This window comes from Penicillium paradoxum (assembly GCF_028828445.1).
Source record: "Penicillium paradoxum strain IBT 22861 chromosome Unknown utg000006l_segment0_segment0, whole genome shotgun sequence".
In the NCBI taxonomy this organism is placed as follows: domain Eukaryota; kingdom Fungi; phylum Ascomycota; class Eurotiomycetes; order Eurotiales; family Aspergillaceae; genus Penicillium; species Penicillium paradoxum.
This window is the reverse complement of record NW_026643184.1, coordinates 828,877-846,421: the sequence shown is the minus strand read 5'-3', so window position 1 is coordinate 846,421 and position 17,545 is coordinate 828,877. Positions and strand designations below refer to the sequence as shown.

The 17,545-nt window shown below is 50.8% G+C and overlaps 7 protein-coding genes across 7 annotated transcripts; 3 read left to right on the top strand and 4 right to left on the bottom strand.

Annotated features, from left to right (window-relative positions):
* Positions 1-87: 87 nt before the first annotated feature.
* N7457_006792 (uncharacterized protein) lies at positions 88-2,987 on the bottom strand (the record flags this gene model as incomplete). Its single annotated transcript, XM_057177835.1, has 6 exons — positions 88-397; positions 454-555; positions 605-675; positions 1,050-2,000; positions 2,051-2,636; positions 2,704-2,987. The coding sequence occupies 6 exons, from the start codon at positions 2,985-2,987 to the stop codon at positions 88-90; spliced, it is 2,304 nt and encodes a 767-aa protein (XP_057029579.1).
* A 1,405-nt stretch (positions 2,988-4,392) lies between these two features.
* Positions 4,393-6,317, top strand: N7457_006791 (S10 family peptidase; the record flags this gene model as incomplete). The annotated part of the gene is made up of 6 exons (XM_057177834.1): positions 4,393-4,846; positions 4,907-5,147; positions 5,200-5,215; positions 5,269-5,436; positions 5,487-5,640; positions 5,701-6,317. The coding sequence occupies 6 exons, from the start codon at positions 4,393-4,395 to the stop codon at positions 6,315-6,317; spliced, it is 1,650 nt and encodes a 549-aa protein (XP_057029578.1).
* A 462-nt stretch (positions 6,318-6,779) lies between these two features.
* N7457_006790 (unc-93 family MFS transporter) lies at positions 6,780-8,470 on the bottom strand (the record flags this gene model as incomplete). Its single annotated transcript, XM_057177833.1, has 3 exons — positions 6,780-7,050; positions 7,104-7,807; positions 7,865-8,470. The coding sequence occupies 3 exons, from the start codon at positions 8,468-8,470 to the stop codon at positions 6,780-6,782; spliced, it is 1,581 nt and encodes a 526-aa protein (XP_057029577.1).
* An 846-nt stretch (positions 8,471-9,316) lies between these two features.
* On the top strand, positions 9,317-10,672 carry N7457_006789 (N-acetylglucosamine-6-phosphate deacetylase; the record flags this gene model as incomplete). The annotated part of the gene is made up of 2 exons (XM_057177832.1): positions 9,317-9,685; positions 9,758-10,672. The coding sequence occupies 2 exons, from the start codon at positions 9,317-9,319 to the stop codon at positions 10,670-10,672; spliced, it is 1,284 nt and encodes a 427-aa protein (XP_057029576.1).
* Positions 10,673-11,119: 447 nt separating this feature from the next.
* On the bottom strand, positions 11,120-12,809 carry N7457_006788 (GMC family oxidoreductase; the record flags this gene model as incomplete). The annotated part of the gene is made up of 2 exons (XM_057177831.1): positions 11,120-12,501; positions 12,563-12,809. The coding sequence occupies 2 exons, from the start codon at positions 12,807-12,809 to the stop codon at positions 11,120-11,122; spliced, it is 1,629 nt and encodes a 542-aa protein (XP_057029575.1).
* Positions 12,810-13,521: 712 nt separating this feature from the next.
* On the top strand, positions 13,522-15,070 carry N7457_006787 (Aldehyde/histidinol dehydrogenase; the record flags this gene model as incomplete). The annotated part of the gene is made up of 2 exons (XM_057177830.1): positions 13,522-14,003; positions 14,056-15,070. The coding sequence occupies 2 exons, from the start codon at positions 13,522-13,524 to the stop codon at positions 15,068-15,070; spliced, it is 1,497 nt and encodes a 498-aa protein (XP_057029574.1).
* A 450-nt stretch (positions 15,071-15,520) lies between these two features.
* Positions 15,521-16,746, bottom strand: N7457_006786 (uncharacterized protein; the record flags this gene model as incomplete). Its single annotated transcript, XM_057177829.1, has 3 exons — positions 15,521-16,384; positions 16,431-16,579; positions 16,650-16,746. The coding sequence occupies 3 exons, from the start codon at positions 16,744-16,746 to the stop codon at positions 15,521-15,523; spliced, it is 1,110 nt and encodes a 369-aa protein (XP_057029573.1).
* Between the last annotated feature and the right edge of the window lie 799 nt (positions 16,747-17,545).

Here is a 17,545-nt window from a genome sequence, read left to right as displayed (position 1 = left end):
CGTAAACCATGAGCTTCCGGCGCATTTATGAGATGCATTATCGGAAGATCTTCCAAGTCTCGTGAAGCTTTGGAGAAAGAGAAGAGTCTAGACCTTGCTCGCGTTTGGCGGGGGCCCAGGAGGCGGACCGTAAGGTGTGTTCGCTGTGTATGCATTTTGAGGCTGTTGCAACTCGATCCCTTGCTGTTGTGGCGCTTGTTGTGCGCCAAAGTAGCCATAGTTTTGAGGGTTCGCGCTGTATTGTGGAGGCGCATTCTGCTGATAGTAAGGATCGCCGTAAGGCGGTTGCTGGTAAATCGGCTGGTTTGGCGGAGGAGGTCCGGGAGGAGGGGCCATCCATCCTGTCCCTGTCAGAGGGCGTTGACCATGGCTTCGGCGGCGACGTGCGTTGAAGCAGCTGAAACGAGGCTTGTTAGAATCGAGACGCATGGAAGAGACGTGGGCGAGACTCACGCGAAACCGAAGAACAAAAAGAAGGCCACGCCGACGATCACGGCGAATGCTACCCAACGACCCCAGTGATCCCAGGTAGAATAACAATCGTCATAGTCGTAACTTGTGCGATTCAGCAAGATGTCCACAAGATTCCCCACAGAAGACTTACCAGTATCGGGGATATAGAATAGCCATGAGGGGTTCACGCGAGACAGAAGGGAGAAAAAGAGAGATGAAGAACTATGTAAGTACGGAGTATGGAGTATGGAGTATGGAGTACAACATGGGCAGGTTGTAGGAACAGCGCAAGAGACGTTGAATCCACTCGGGGGCTGGGGGCGGTGGGGGTCCTTGGCACTGTAGGCTGCCGTTTCAAATTGTCGGAGTATCGCGCACTTCACAGGATCCCTATGATTTTGATCAAAGAGATTGATATTCCAATCAAATCGTATGAATCGGATTTTCCGTGTGTCTTGACTCAAGACCTGCTCAAGTGGTGACTACATTCGCAACCAGAACTACTCCAATCCGCTCCAATCCACTCCAATCCACTCCAATCCGCCCCAATCCGGTCTAATCTATAGTGTATACTTCGTACCCACTCTTTAGCTGACCGGAATGGGTGGCACAGTCGGCAAGGCAGTGATAATCGATCCAACTTCACTGCGCACATCCAAACTCGCCTCCTGCTCAGCCACTCCACCGTCTTCGTCCAGGGTCGTCTGCACCGATAGAACATGGATCCGAGGTGAAGGATCGGGTTTCGTTTTGAGAGAATAGGTAGGTAATACATCGAAAGTCTCTTGTACCCAGGACATCTGCCTTTGCAGATCCGGGCCGGAGAGGCTTGTCTCATTATCTTTGTCGGGTAGGGGACTCGACGACTTTGTGCGGAAGATACTGCTGGGCCAATCTTTTGTCTTGGCGTTCGGGCGGGCACAACATGACGCATTCTTAGATACACTATCCCAGGCTTCAACCACGCGGTCTGTCTTGAGGAATTGAGATATTTGATCCTTCATCGTCTCGCGGCCATTTGTCAGCTGGTCATGTGCCTCCTGCCGCGCCTGCGTGGGCGACTTGGCTGTCGATTGTCCCGTACAAGGGCGTGGTGTTGTGCAGAATGCCCGTAATTGTTCTATGGAGATGTTGCGTGAGGATCGTAATGGCTGTGAAGGGGCTGTTTTCGGTCGTTCTTGTGTCATGTCGAGTTTCTCGCTGGCAGATCGTTTCGGTAAGAAGGGCTTGGACAACTTTCGTTTAAGCCTTCCAGCAGTTGATGGAAGGGGAGGCGGCGATTCGTCACCGCCGACTGTGCCAGCTTCTGCTATAAGAGCACTGCATGATTTGGCTCGGCTCAGAATCTTACGCCGAACACCATCGCTCGGGGTGGCTGCAGCAGTAGGACTGATCATATGATTCGACGTCGTTGCTATCCTCTTGGGGTTGGAACTTGGATCACGAGGCAACGGTTTCTCCGATATAGGTCGCTCTTTGTCGAAAAGTCTTTGTTTGATGGACTTCCTCCGACTTACGGCTTTGTTGGTCGGCTGAATGAAAGATCGCTGTTCTAGTTAGCGCATCTGAAAGTCATCAATCGGGCCTATCAACTCACCACGTCCTTTCTACTTGCTACTCCCACCCGCCGTTGCATTTCCGTGGTTGCTAAGCCAAGTTGGCTCAGCGCCTTCTGAAGAGCAGTGCCCCGTCGACGAAGTTTTGAGATGGCGAAGATCCAGCCTTCCATGTTGTCCCTCATCGCCTGATGAAATGCCTTTAGGCTCTCGGTCTCAAAACAACCTTCCTCGGCGAGTTTTCGAAAGTAGAACCACAGTGCCCCCATTGCCTCTTTTGCTTTTTGCAGGTCTTTGAGGGAGTCTGTGATCGTAAGCGTGAATCTGCCAATTGAATGTTCGATTCGATCGTTGTAAGTGACAATTGACAACCGAAACTTCCGGTCTTGAAGCATCTCATCAAAGACATCGGGGTTTCTCAGAGGGAGACTCAGATATTGAATTCGGGTGCGAACATCTAGCCGCACGATTAGAAAGTCCTCGGTAGTTCGTTCTATGAAACCATCCAACTCGTCTACATGTTTCTGTAGGATCTTCATGACGGAGACTTCCGATTTCGCCAGATTCTTGGCTAGCAGATGGACTCCGAATATCATTTGGGCAATGAGTTTCCAAAATGGGTGATATCTATGCGAGTTAGCTCAATCTGGTTGTAATCAATCTCCAGGTACAAACAGATTCGTGCGTTACCCACTTTTCCGAGGTCCTTTGGCGCCATTTTCTCCCGCAAAGCCGCTCGTATCCATCATTCTCTAGCAAATCGCGCCGCCGCGTTTGGGCATCAATGTCAACGACCCATTCAGGCCTGGAGCCATCGGACGTCTCGACAATTGATTCCTCAAAGGGACCCTGGAGCTGAGTGATGGGATGGGATGGGTACGGACTGGGCGGGACTGGAGCAGCCGTTGGCTCCAGTGGCTTTGCATCCTCCAAAGATGCATCGGCAGATATATGAGCAAGAGCGGGCGCAGATGCCATGGTGATATATCGCACGGGCACGGTCGGCAATGTTTGAAGTATAGACAGCCTGCAATGACGAGAGTCGGAATTGCCGAACAGTGCACATACAAGGGGTGCGCAATTCTGGGAATTGGGGCAAATTCAAAGTGTAAGCTTCACGATGAATGCAATTTCGGCGTCCATTTATAAAATCACGATCGGAACCAGGTCCAGATGGCTGCAGTCATGGCTGAACTCGTGGAGATGGCTGGCGACCTCAGGAACCATGCAAGGACTCCCTATACCGGGGTCAGAAACCCGATGCAAAAGGGGCGAACCAGTGGATCTCACGAAGATAAGTCCAGAATTGATCCGGAGGTCGTTCACCAGTGAAACATTTAAGGAGAAGGCTCATGGGGAGATCGAGAAATACATGAACAAAGAACGTGCAATATCGGAGTAGATACCGTGACAGGAAGCTACTTTCCGATCGTCTGATTTTCCCTTTTATTTTTCTCCCTTTTTCTCCCTTTTTCTTCTCTTTTTTTTCCGATTAAATTGATCCTTTGAAGTGGTGGAGAATGGGGGATTTGACACTCCCGAATCAGCCAATCCGCAGCCATTTGGTGGAAATGAAAAATGAAAAGAGACGATCGTTGAGTCTGAGAACTGATCATTTCGGATCAATGGTTCTTCCCATGGCATCTGGAGAAAATCAGAGACCTCGTAGACATGGGCATGGACATGGACGTTGTGAACATCGTACAAGGACGAGGGGGCCTGTTGGACCGAGGTCTCGATGTTGTATACCTGACGGAGAGCTTATGTAGATTCTCCGTGCGAATTCGACACTGATTTGCGTGGAATAGACCGAAAGTCATGGAAATGATAAATCCGCAAAGTATCATTTGATCTTCAATGCTTCATTGGCTGCACTTGAGGGCTCTGGAATAGCGCCATCAGCAGCCTCAAGTTAGGGGCTTATTAGAACTTCAACTGTTCTTGGCCCCAACGAGATCCGTGATTCCCGCGCTTCTGCCATTTGCCTGCACTCTGCATGGAGCGTCGATCGTTCCCCTCACCTTGAGTCAGGTATCAAATCACTGGTCAACACGGTCCTGGCCAGATCACAGCTTGGACTCCTCCGTTGTGCACTGATGCACGACATACGGAGTCCACAGTCAAGAACCTTCGGATTCGATGTGACCCTTTCCCTCAGAGTTGCGGGGATTGCTGAGGTGTCCGTTTCAACTTTTCTCCTGAAGGAGACCCATTGCGGGCAGCTCATTCGAGACTTACATGAAAGTCCTATCATATGTGACTGGTTACTTTGCATGGACGGAGTAGACTGGGATATCATTTTTCCTCTCATCCGGGGCTATAAATGCGCTCCTCCCCGCACCCTAAGATGGTTTCTGGATAGAAACCAGTTAATCACTTTACAATGCGTCTCATCAACTGGATTTCATTCATACAAACCGCGGCAGCGCTTGCCGTCCCTTTGGATGATAACTTAGAGGCCTTGTTCCGCCGCCAACTTCCTGCACACGCTACACAGGTCAAGACCATCAACACAGCCAATAATGTCACTATTCGCTATAAAGAGCCGGGGAAAGAAGGTGTTTGTGAGACTACCCCGGGAGTCAAATCTTATGCCGGCTATGTGGATCTCTCACCCACAGAGCATACTTTCTTCTGGTTTTTCGAGGCTCGCCATGAACCCGAAAATGCGCCGATTACTTTGTGGTTGAATGGTGGACCAGGCAGTGACTCGTTGATTGGCCTGTTTGAGGAGTTGGGGCCTTGTCGCATCAACAAGAAGAGTGAATCGGTTATCAACAAGCACTCTTGGAATGAGGTCTCAAACATGCTGTTTTTGTCTCAGCCTCTAGGCGTTGGTATGAGCTGTTGCTTTTTGCTCTCCTCTTCTCTGGCTTCTCTGGCTAACATCATCACAGGTTTTTCCTATGCCGAAAAGGCTGCAGGCTCTCTAAATCCCATCACAGGGTCATTCGAAGACGCAGACTCAGCGGATATTAAGGGTCGCTATCCAGTCATCAATGCCACCGCAATTGACACCACCGAACTTGCCGCTAAAGCTACCTGGGAGGTCCTACAGGGATTTCTGGGTGGCCTTCCTAAGCTAGATTCGAAGATTAAGTCGAAGAGCTTCAATCTATGGACCGAAAGTTATGGAGGGTCAGTTATAGTATTTCACGAAGATCGATGATCATTGCTGACTTCCTTCCAGACATTATGGGCCTGCTGTAAGCCACAGGCCATTTGTTGGTCTAATCTCCTCCGGATCTAACATTTGCAGTTCTTTGACTACTTCTATGAAGAGAACCTCAAGATTGCCAACGGCACCCAAGAGGGCATCCAACTTGATTTCAATACCTTGGGTATTATCAACGGCATCATTGATGAAGGAATTCAAGCCAAGTATTATCCTGAATTTGCCGTGAATAACACTTATGGTATCAAGGCTGTAAGCCTTCCAATGTCCACCAACTTCGATACGTACTAAAAAGACCGCAGGTCAATGACACGGTGTACAACTATATGAAGTTTGCAAATGAAATGCCAAATGGCTGTCAGGATCAAGTCGCAACCTGCAAGTTGACAAACCGCACCTCGCTGTCCGACCACGCGCTCTGCAGCGAAGCCACTAACATGTGCCGGGACAACGTCGGTAAGACTACACCCATATACAATCCTTTAGATTTTATACCAACTTACACAAGCATCCTAGAAAGTCCCTACTATTTCTTCAGTGGCCGAGGCACCTATGACATCCGCCATCCACGGAATGACCCAACCCCAGAAAGTTACTACATGAACTACCTTGCCAAAGACTCGGTAATGAATGCGTTAGGCGTCGATCTAAATTACACGCAATCCAACAATGAGATCTACTTCGCCTTCCAGCAAACAGGTGACTTCGTCTGGCCCAACTTCCTCGAAGACCTAGAAGATATCCTCTCCCGCCCTGTCCGCGTCGCGCTGATCTATGGCGACGCAGACTATATTTGCAACTGGTTTGGCGGGGAGGCTATTTCTCTTGCAGCAAAGTACAAGCACAGCAAACAGTTTCAGAAGGCGGGATATGCACCGTTCTTGGTCGATGATGTTGAGTATGGCGAAACGAGAGAGTACGGCAATTTCTCCTTCACCCGTGTCTATGAGGCTGGTCATGAAGTGCCGTATTATCAGCCAGAGGCTTCGCTGCAATTGTTCAATCGCACACTGAATGGGTGGGAGCTGCCTAGGGGCGAGAAGAAGTTGAAGGCGGACTCTAGCTCCAGTGGATCCGAGTCAGCGACTCATACCCAGTCTTCAGTGCCGTTACCCACAGCTACGAAGGTCTGACTTAGCGTTTCATGAGGCATGATGAGACTGGGGGATATAACTCGGCAGATCCGAGCTTACGGTTAATATATAGCGAATGAAATTGTGGGTTTGAGACAAATCATGTCTTTGAAATACTATAATTCTTATTTGCCAAAAGTTCTCTATAATTACATACCCATCTGAGTACTTGACAACCGAGTCCCGTAGGACTATAGCAGACATAGCACCATCCCGAATAAAAGCCCCTTGGTGTCTAGAAAACAAGATCACCTCAAAATAATGTACAAAATCATTAAAAAAAAAGATTTGGCTGACGATTCCGTTGAATATTGCCAATGTTCCGGTGACGCAGGGTGGCCCGGGGATCTCGCAAGTTTGAAAAAGCGACACGCCTCGTAAATGCAGGTGAATAAATCGAAATCTGGCTGGGTGATGATACAGATGATCGGCTGGGATTGTTAGTTCTCCCCCGCCGATCATTCATTGTTTAGTGGTAGGTTCCTCGTGAGACCCGCGGAGAGTCTCCGCGGGGGTATGTGTTTCTGTATGAGGCTTATCCATATCATGCAGTTCATTGGTATGTCCCAAGACCTCGGCGGCAGTTTCATCAGAAAATTGCAGGTCGTCTTCGACAGCGGTGCTGTTCTTAATCTTGAAGAAGATCACGGGCGAGGCAAAGAGCATGCTACCAACGAGTATACCCCAGCAGGAGGCAAATTCGGTCATGTAGGCGGTTTCCTGTGCATCCAGGCTAAAAGGTTGTTAGTTGGTAACACAGAAACGATTTGGGGAGTGGTTGTTTACCTCCACATGCCAGCAGCACCGGCAGACTGGATACCCTTATAGAAGCCAGCAAAGTTGGCCAACTTGCGGCTGTTGTTGGAGAGCGAACCCATGTACCAGTACGTGCAAGTCTGGAAAGCAGCATCGTAGAATCCATAAAACATGTACAGGAACATGGGCCCGATGTAACCACTGTCGGTGAAATCGGTGCCGAGTCCCTTGGTCTCCCGAGTGTATTGCTTTTGGAAGGCATATCCTCCACCCCAGATGCCCATGGTGACAGCGAGCAGAACAAGAAAGTTGAGCTTGGCACGCCACGGACGTGAGAGGCCCTTCAAATCCAACAGTTGGCCAAAGACGAATGCACCGACCATCTGCATGAGCCAGTACAGAAGACTGTTCAGGGCTCGAGTGCGGACATTAAAGTAGGCGAGGTTGACTGCGTTGAAGTGGTATCCGTAGAACCAGTTGCTAGCCAAAAACATAGGGAACATCAGTACAATGTACGAATCCTTGATTAGTGTCTCCCACAGGCCCAAGAACTCAGATTTCCAGCTCGGGTTCTTGACCACAATTACACGCGAGCCATCCCTGCGCTTGACGTGCTTGCTATCGACGAGGCACCAGCACAGGATGGAACCAATGGCCATTAGAACTAGGAAGGCAATATAGGTGCCATTATTGACGTTGCCGGCGGTTGTATGCATGTTTTGACCGAGAGGGACCTGTTCATATCAATATTACTGTTTTGGTTTGAGGATGTATCGTGCGATTGAACATACCAAGCTGCCAATAACACCACCTAAGTTGAAAATAACCCAGAATATGGCAATGTATTTTCCCTTCTCATGCTCCTGTGGATAGCTGAGCATGACAGCACCCTGGGCGCACCATAGCAGGCCAGCACAAACACCGAGGAGGGCTCCGGAGAAAATAAGGAAGCCTGCATTCTGGTTGATATTGTACGAGAGGAGAGAAGCAACGTAGAGGAAGTATCCAAATCCGCCGAGGGAGAGAGTGAGCCGCAGACCAATGCGATTGGCAATGGATCCGGCAAAGAATCCGACTACTGCAAAGGTACTGTAGAGTGCAGTATTGGCGTTGTTCACATCGTGAGTGTTGACTTGACCACCGCCGCCGAGGCCGCTGACGGCATTGAACATGCCGGGACATAAAAAGCAGACAAAAGACACCAGGTACAGTTGCATCTCCGGGGAAGCAAAGTAGGGTGCTTCCCACTTGCCCACTTTGAACAATGGCTTGTACATCCACGCGGGACCTATCACCGCTTGATCCACACCCGACTCGGGATCCGGAGCAGATGCCGATACATAATGCTCTGTCGACATCTCCGTCTGCTCGGGTTCCTGTTTCTCCGGCTTAGCCATGATTGTAGGAAGCAATATCTACAGGGACAAGCGAAATAAGTAGGAAGAATCAACAAACGAGCCAAGGGGCCAAAGAATGTTCTCCCACGCGAGAGGACGCCGTGAAGAATGAAGAATGCCGAGAATACAAGGGATTTCCGAAACCGAATTGGGATTCTGCAGGATCTGGAAGGATTTTTTTAGGATGAAGCTAAGTCTTTTTAGTAGACAATTTGTTAACCGAAGTCACACGATTGTCTTATCTAGAGGATCCATTTTTTTTTTTTCTGAATGCGACACTGTAGCCGATGACTACGGGGGAGGAGTTGCGGGGGAGATACACATTGGAGAGACTGGAGAAGGGTCCCACGAGAAAGAGTCATGAGCCAAAACCTGAATATTGATCACCCATTGCTTGTCCACTTGCAATGCGACTGCAGACGACGTTGGTTGCATTGGGAAAGACGAAAAGATGAACCGCATGCGGAGAGTCGCATGCGGGGACTTTGCCTGTACTGTCATTCGGGGTATTGTAAGTTACCATTGAGGTATGATTTCGTATGGTCCCGTATGGTCCCATATGGTCCCGTATGGGGGCTCGGTATCGCCCAGGTACCGCTCGATTACAGCCGCAATACCGCTAATTCCCGATATGGCCACTTGATCCTTCGACTTTGTATACCACATCGGCATGCCGAATGTCACCAGTGAGAAGGGTTACATCATTGTGCCTGACTCTCCCACTCCTGCTCTCTCTCTCTCTCCGATTCTTATGTACTTAGCCTTTCCCCCTCCTTGTCTCACATTTGCTCTTTAGCTTTGATTTCATTGATATCTGATAGGAATATCCTGTCCTGCCTTGTCATCATGCCGGGCAAGACTTCCACCCCGCGTATTACCAAGCTCACCAACTGTCGCCTGGTGCGGGGTTCGACCTTGGTCGAGCAAGACCTTTGGATTGATTCATTGACTGGCAAGATTCTGAAGGATCAAGAAGCCTTCTATGGATTGCATCTGTCCCCCGATGAGATCATCGACCTCGGCGGCCGTATTGTCGCCCCGGGTATGATCGATGTCCAGTTGAACGGTGCCCATGGTTTTGATTTTTCTGTACCTTGTGAGACAAAAGAGAAATACGATGAGGGTTTGCGCATGGTCAACCGGGGATTGGCCCAAACAGGTGTCACTTCTTATTTGCCGACTGTCGTGAGCTCCACCCCCGAGGTATACTGGAAGGTAAGCACGCCCTGGAAGCAATTTGTTCCCAAAAGCAAAAACAACAGAAAATTAATATTCACCCCCTCCCAGGTCCTCCCCTCCCTGGGCCCAACAGCAGCAACCCACCAGCCCGAGGACGGCGCCGAGTCGCTCGGCGCCCATGCCGAAGGGCCTTTTATCAGCCCGGGCCGCAATGGTATTCACAAGTCTGAAGTGCTGCGTGCCGCGCAAACCTTTGAGGACTTGCTGCACTGCTACGGCGCCGACAACATGACCAGTGCAAACCCAATTAAGATGATCACGGCCGCACCAGAAGTTGGCAACATGATGGCTCATATTCCCGAAATTGCCAAGCGCAACATCATCTACTCAATCGGCCATTCCGATGCAACCTATGAGGAGGCCGTGGAAGCCACACACCAAGGGGCTCGCATGATTACTCACCTATTCAACGCTATGCGGCCCTTTTACCACCGCAACCCAGGTATCTTCGGGTTGCTAGGACAGAGTGAGCGTCGCAGGCCATTCTACGGTGTTATTGCAGATGGCATTCATTTGCATCCCACTTCCATCAAGATCGCGTACAATGCACACCCGGATGGCCTGATCCTGGTTACCGATGCTATGCGTCTTTGCGGTCTACCGGACGGTGTATATGAGTGGACGAATGGTGATCGAATTGTTAAGACCGGTGCGCGGCTGACGCTCGAGGGCTCTGACAAGATTGCTGGGTCTTCAGCCACGCTTATCGAGTGTGTTAATAACTTCCGTCGCTGGTCGGGTGCGTCGACGGCCGCGGCTATTAATGCCGTTACTGCTGTGCCGGCACGTCTCCTGGGCTTGGAGGGTGTCAAGGGATCACTGGACAGCGGTGCTGATGCCGATCTCATCGTGCTAGGTGAAAGTGACGATCCATTATCTGGGCCTACCTTAACGGTTGACCAGGTGTGGAAGTTGGGTGCCAAGATTCACGATACTGACAAGGCTGCCACTGTGGCGGTATGAAGCCTCCATTTTCGATGAGAGTTTTTTTCGCCTCGGTTTTCTTTTTCTTTTTCTTTTTCTTTTCTGTATCGGTTCTGGCATCTGTGCAGCAGCTATTTCTCGGTTGATTGATGAAGGGCGTTTTGAGGTTGTGGTTTTGCATGGATAGAATGTAAGCGAATAGCACCGGCTTAATTTAGTACCTGTTTAGACTACATGTATATTTGGAAACTCATTCCAATCGTTCAACTTCATTCTATATATATGCTAAATGTATAAAATATCCAAGTTAGCCTCGCAGATGAAGGTAAACGGGCTTGAAAATAAGTCCAATGGCGGTCCTTCGCGCCAAACTCCAGCGGAGCTCTGCACCGCTCGCTTATATGCTATAATAAGGCCAAAAATAAGATGGGAAAAGAAAAACACTTTTACAGACATGTCAAATCCTTGCGTAGAAGCCCCAGGGCTTTAGAGACGGGGTTGGTTGCGAGACCAACCAGCCTCGCCAGCGATCAGCTCGGCGGCACGCTCACCAATGGTCAGGACAGTCAACATGGGGTTGATGCTGGGCATGTCGGGGAATACACCAGCATCGGCAATACGGACGCCCTTCAAGCCGCGGATCTTCAGCTTAGGGTCTACAACTGCCATTGGGTCGCTGGCAACGTCGCCCATCTTGGTGGTACCAGCGGGGTGGTACACAGTGTGGGCAACGCGACGGCCGTACTCAGACAGCTCCTCGTCGGTCTGCAGCTTGGGGCCGGGGGCGACTTCACGCTTGATCCACTCCTTGAAGGGAGACTGCTTGGCAATCTCACGGGCGGCCTTGAGGCCGGCAACGATGGTGGCGGCGTCGTAGCCCTCGGGGTCGGTGAAATAACGGAAGTCCAGAGAGGGCTTTACGGAGGGATCAGCAGAGGTCAAGAAGAGACGACCCCGGGAGCGGGGGCGCGGGATGTTCGGGGTCATGCAGAAGGCGTTCAGTGGCTCGTCGTAGCCGAGACGAGTGGTGTTGAGGGTGAAGGGGATCTGATAGCAGTGCATCATCACATCGGCGATCTTGCCATCAAAGCCGGCGGCGTTGGGCAACTCGCGACGGAGGAAAATACCGGCGTCAGAGTCCATAGTGGTCATGGTATGATCCACGGGGTGGTTGAGCTCCCACATGATGATACTCTCGGGGTGATCCAGCAAGTTCTCACCGACACCGGGAATATCTTTCACAACGGGAATCCCGAGAGCGGACAGGTGATCACGGGGACCAAGACCAGAAAGCATCATGAGACGAGGAGTGTCGACAGCTCCTGCGCACAGAACGGTCTCCTTCTTGGCACGCAGAGTGTGCTTGACACCAGACTGCAGGGTGACATCGACACCAGTCACGGAATCTCCCTCAACGTTGACCTTGTTAACCCAAGCGTTGGTGAGGATAGTCAGGTTAGGACGCTTCTCATCGCCACGGAGAATGGGGTGGATGTAGGCGACACTGGCACTGCTACGGCGGCCATCATCGGGGTTGTAGGAGACGTTGAAGAATCCAACACCCTCGGTCAGCTCACCTGTGCTACGGATTTCATCGTTGAAGTTCTCAATGACAGGGATGTTCATGGCACTAGAGCAAGCCTGGATCCAGTCCTTACACAGCTGGTTACGGTGGCGAGCGTGCACCGGCTGAATAGTATTGCGCAGATTGTCAATGATGCGGGTGAAGGTCTCAAAGTCCCAGCCCTTGCAGCCCTTGGCCACCCAGTTTTGGCAATCGTACGCAAAGGGGCGGAACGAGATGAGAGTGTTGTGGCTGGAGCAACCACCCAGGACCTTTGCACGGGAGTGGCGGATATGGCTGTTGCCTACGAATAGTCAGCACATGCCCATAAGGTTCCAATCCGTAGTTCTAAGTCTTTGTCTTACCCATAGGCTGCTCGGTGGTGCCATAGTCATAGTCGAGCTCACCGCCGAGCAAGTTGAGCCACTCCTTCAGGTTCAGGACGCGATCGTCCATGAAATCACTGGGACCTCCTTCGATAACCAGAGTCCGCTTGTTGGGGAGGTACTCGGCCAGGCGTGCGGCAATCACACAGCCGGCGGTACCACCGCCAACGACGATATAGTCGTAGCTGTTGACATCGACAGCGGGGAGCTCGTTAGTGGTGGCCATGTTGAATACCGGAGTGAGAAGGGTTGAAGTGAGGAGATCAGAAAAGGGACCGCCTTTAAGAGAATTTCCAAGGCTGAGAATGGTCTGATCGGAGAAAGCCCTTCAATCCAATGTCTAGTGATTACCCAGATTGGTTCCATTCTTTTCACTTTTTTTCTTTTTTTCTTTTTTTTTTTTCTTGGTTTTTTCCATTCTCGTCAGACTCGGCGAACTTGCAAGCCTCTGAGTGGTGGCGATCATTGAGAGTGGAGAGACCTCGGGTTAAAAAAGGTCTTGGATAGGTAATCGGGTCCACCGACTGTTTAACGAGTTTTAGCATTCAATTCCTTCATTTCCAAAGGAGATATCGAGATCGGAACCCCGGGATAGGATTTCCCTTCCGATACTAGGAATGTGTGTGTAGAGAGTACGTCACGATAGATGGCTACCGACACGACCATTCAGCCCAGTCCATTCAGAACAAACGAAGCAAACCGAGCAAACGGGAACCCTTCACCCCGCGTCTGTTCAGCCACCTTCAGCCGCTGACCGGGTGGGCGTACCTGGGTACTTGGCTATTACGTAGTGAATATGCACGGCAACTAAGTACCGAGTACCTAATCGAAACGTGCGCTAGCACTGCCCCGGCTTTTTTTTTTTTTTTTTTTTAGTTCAGAGAACCTTCACTTCATTTATAGCACAAGAGACTCTCATCTTTCTCGGTCCAATAATTATGTCGCTTCCTTTTCCAACCCGTCAGCTCTATTACAATGGCAAGGTCCAAGCTGCGACCTCCGGCAAGACTTTCCAGACCGTCAACCCTGCCACCGCAACTCCACTAGCCGACATCCAGATTGCCTCCAATGCGGATACTGATGCTGCCATTATTGCTGCCGATCAAGCATTCCCTTCATGGGCCCAAACACCGCTGATTGCTCGCGCTCGGATTCTTCACAAAGCCGCTGCTTTACTACGGGAGCGAAATGATGAAATCGCACGTATCGAGACATTGGACTCCGGCAAGGCCTATACTGAGACAAGCACCGTCGACGTCATGACTGGCGCTGATGTTTTAGAGTACTATGGCAACTTCATTGGCGGGGGTGGTCTCAATGGTGAAACTACCCAGCTCCGCGAGGATGCCTGGGTATATACTAAGAAGTCTCCTTTGGGAGTGTGTGCCGGCATTGGTGCTTGGAACTACCCCATCCAGATGTTCGTTGTATATCTCATCTCTGCAAGATGGAGCTGACTTGAACGTTTATAGTGCCCTTTGGAAATCCGCTGCCTGCTTGGCCGCCGGTAACACAATGATTTATAAACCTAGTGAATTCACACCGCTTCATGGTCAAACCCTTGCAGAAATCTACACAGAAGCCGGTCTCCCCGCGGGTGTCTTCAACGTTATCAATGGTGCTGGTGATGTTGGCGCCTACCTCACCAGCCACCCGCTCATTGCCAAGGTCTCCTTCACCGGCCAAGTTTCGACCGGCATGAAGGTTGCAGGTGTTGCCTCGGGCAACATGAAATATGTGACAATGGAGCTCGGCGGCAAGAGCCCATTGATTGTGTGTCCAGATGCCCAGCTTGAAAACGCTGTCGATGGCGCCATGATGGCCAATTTCTACAGCACAGGCCAGGTCTGCACCAATGGTACTCGGGTGTTCGTCCCACGCGGCATGAAGGCTGCTTTCGAGAAGAGCTTGCTCGAAAAAATCCAGTACGTGCGGGCTGGCCCGCTCTTCGATGATCAGACCAATTTCGGTCCTCTCAGCTCCCAAGCCCACTATGATAAAGTCGTCTCTTACATCCGCCACGGTATTGAGTCAGACCGCGCCACCTTACTTTGTGGTGGTGTCGACAAGCCAACTATGCCCAAGGATCTACAGGCCGGTTTCTGGGTCCAGCCAACGGTCTTCACCGACTGCACTGACTCAATGAGCATCGTCAAAGAGGAGATCTTCGGCCCCGTTATGTCCATCTTATACTATGACACCGTGGAGGAGGCCGTGCAGCGTGCCAATGCTACTGATCTCGGTCTTGCTGCCGGTGTTTTCACCGAGAACTTGAACCAGGCTCATCGTATCATTGATCAACTACAGGCGGGTATCACCTGGGTAAACACGTGGGGTGAGAGTCCTGCTGAGATGGCTGTCGGTGGCTGGAAGAAGAGCGGTCTAGGCGTGGAGAACGGCCGTCGCGGCATCGAGGCTTGGCTTCAGAACAAAAGCACTCTGGTCGATATGAGCGGTGCCGTCGCCACTGTATTTGCCAAGCTATAATGTTAATAAATCATGCAACGTATGTATGACCCAAAGGCAAGGAGCATAGTGTATAGATGGAGACAATCTAGCCATAGAATTCAATCTAGTTTGTGCCACTATGTTATAGGCTGGTTCGTTTAATTTGAAAGGAGTACTTTGAGGTGTATATGTACATATGTATATACAACATTCACACCATACGACACCATGCTACAACAAGAAAATTTGATAATTGTACACAGCTTGGATAATCCATAGCTAGAAGTTTTGATACCACTTCTCTCAAAAGCATCGCATATCAAGAATGTCGGCCATCTATTGACCAGGAATAATAATGAAAAGTCAAACTCCTTAACCTTGGAACCACAGATATCATTTGCAAAGATAGGACCCATAATCCCGACCCATAAAAAAAAGGAACCGAATAGAAAACCCCGGAAGGAAATGCGAAGAGATTTGGAGGTACCCTTAGAGGGTAGTGATTCTGGTGCCCATGCGGTCAAATATGAGGTCACTCCTCAAAGTATCGTCAAGGCCACCGATGGCTGAATCCACCAGGCGCGAGGACATACTGTCCGGTGTGAGTTCTTCGTCCTCCATCGCGCGCTTCAGCTCAGTGTTGATGCGCAAATCCTTGGGCACTTTCTCGGGTGTGCCGTCAGCGGTCGGCTGGGACTTGGCTTTCTTGGCTAGCAGTGGGGCCGGGACGTAGGTTCGGGGTCGGTAAACGAGGGCGGGGCCTTGCGTGCGGGCATCGGTCCCGCCCTGTTCAATCGATTCAAAGTATCGCACGGTCTTGACCTTGAGCTCGAGAGTGGCATCACGGTCGCAGACGACGAGCGGGTGCTGGTGTAGCTGTAGAGCGGAAAGAGTCCACATGTGGTTGATGCCCTCCTCGAGGCCCTTTTGCACGGCAATCGCCTTGTGCGCTCCAGTGGCTACGATCACTACTTCCCGGGAATCCATGATTGTCTGGATACCGACAGTCATCGCCATACGGGGGACCTTCGAAGTGTCATTGCCAAAGAAGCGAGAGTTCGCCACGATAGTGTCATAGGCCAAGGTCTTGACGCGCGTGCGGCTATTCAGTGACGAGCCCGGCTCGTTGAAGGCAATGTGGCCATCTGGCCCGACGCCACCGAGGAAGAGCTCGATACCGCCATAGCGGGCGATACGTGCTTCGAACGAGGCACACTCAGCTATGGGATCGGAGGCGGTGCCGTCTAAGATGTTGATATTTTGCGGTGGGATATCCACGTGAGAAAAGAAGTGCTTATACATGAAGCTGTGGTAGGACTCGGGGTGGTCGCGAGGAAGTCCGACGTATTCATCCTATAGAGTCAGCGAGATCGTCTGCCTGTATGTTTCTTGCGCATACCATGTTGAAAGTCACGACATTCTTGAAAGAGATCTCGCCGGCGCGGTGACGCTGCACAAGAATCTTGTAGATGAGCTCGGGGCTGCTGCCAGTAGGCAGACCAAGCACGAATGGCTGCTCGGAGGTTGGCTTGAACGACTGGATGCGGCCTAGAGCGGGTTAGCCTTTGCATTGCACATCTAAGGATCCAGCTTACTGATTATGTAGTCTGCGATGTACACAGACACCGAGCTAGGGTCTTCTCTGATGATAACACGCCTGTATAAACGCCAATCAGCAAGGAACTAGCTAGAATTGCAGCACATGTCACGAACATGGTTACGTCAGAGTTTGGAGGGATGAGAATTATGGAAGAAAAGAAGAGAGAAAGAAAAGAACGAGGAGACAGCTGGTATCTATGGGCGAAAAGAAAAGAGCACCTGGGCAGACTCAATCCCTCGAAGGAGGGACCATGGGTTACAGTCCCAGGTCGGTGGAGTGTACGACTGTGACAAAAGGATCTTCCACGTCGTATAAGGCCAGCCTCCACGTGCTACGACTATGGATCTTCTGCAAATGTATCATCGGCGCCCCAATGTCAATGATTGGAGGGGAGGATTAACCCCTCGGACTAGTTCGCGGGCTACCACATCTTGACAGGGAAGAGACCACCCCGGGACAAGATAGTAGCCGTTTACCTCATTCGGCCGATTCCAAGGTTTCTATCGACCGACCATTCGGGTGTATTCCATGTGGCTACTAATACAGCCAAGGATGCAATGACGCAGTGGGAAAATGGAGGACAGGAGATTATTACTGGAGTCCTGGGCCAATAAGTGGGAATTGATGACTGAAGGTTCCATCTGCGAAGTGTAGGAGTTGCATCCGGGGATGTCGGTAAAAAGCTGGAGGATGAGAAAGACTCCCCGGTGCAACCCTACAGGGTCGTAGTCACGGCTTTACCGTACACGGTATGTATGGGTTTCCGCTCGGGGGTATTGATACCAGCCACGTGACCCTGGCTCGGACATTTTCTGGATGGGCGATTACCGACGATTACATACAGGTACCCGTGGAACGTGCATGGTATTTTCTGCGAAAATGATATGTGCATCTTCAAGTACATGGATGTAGAA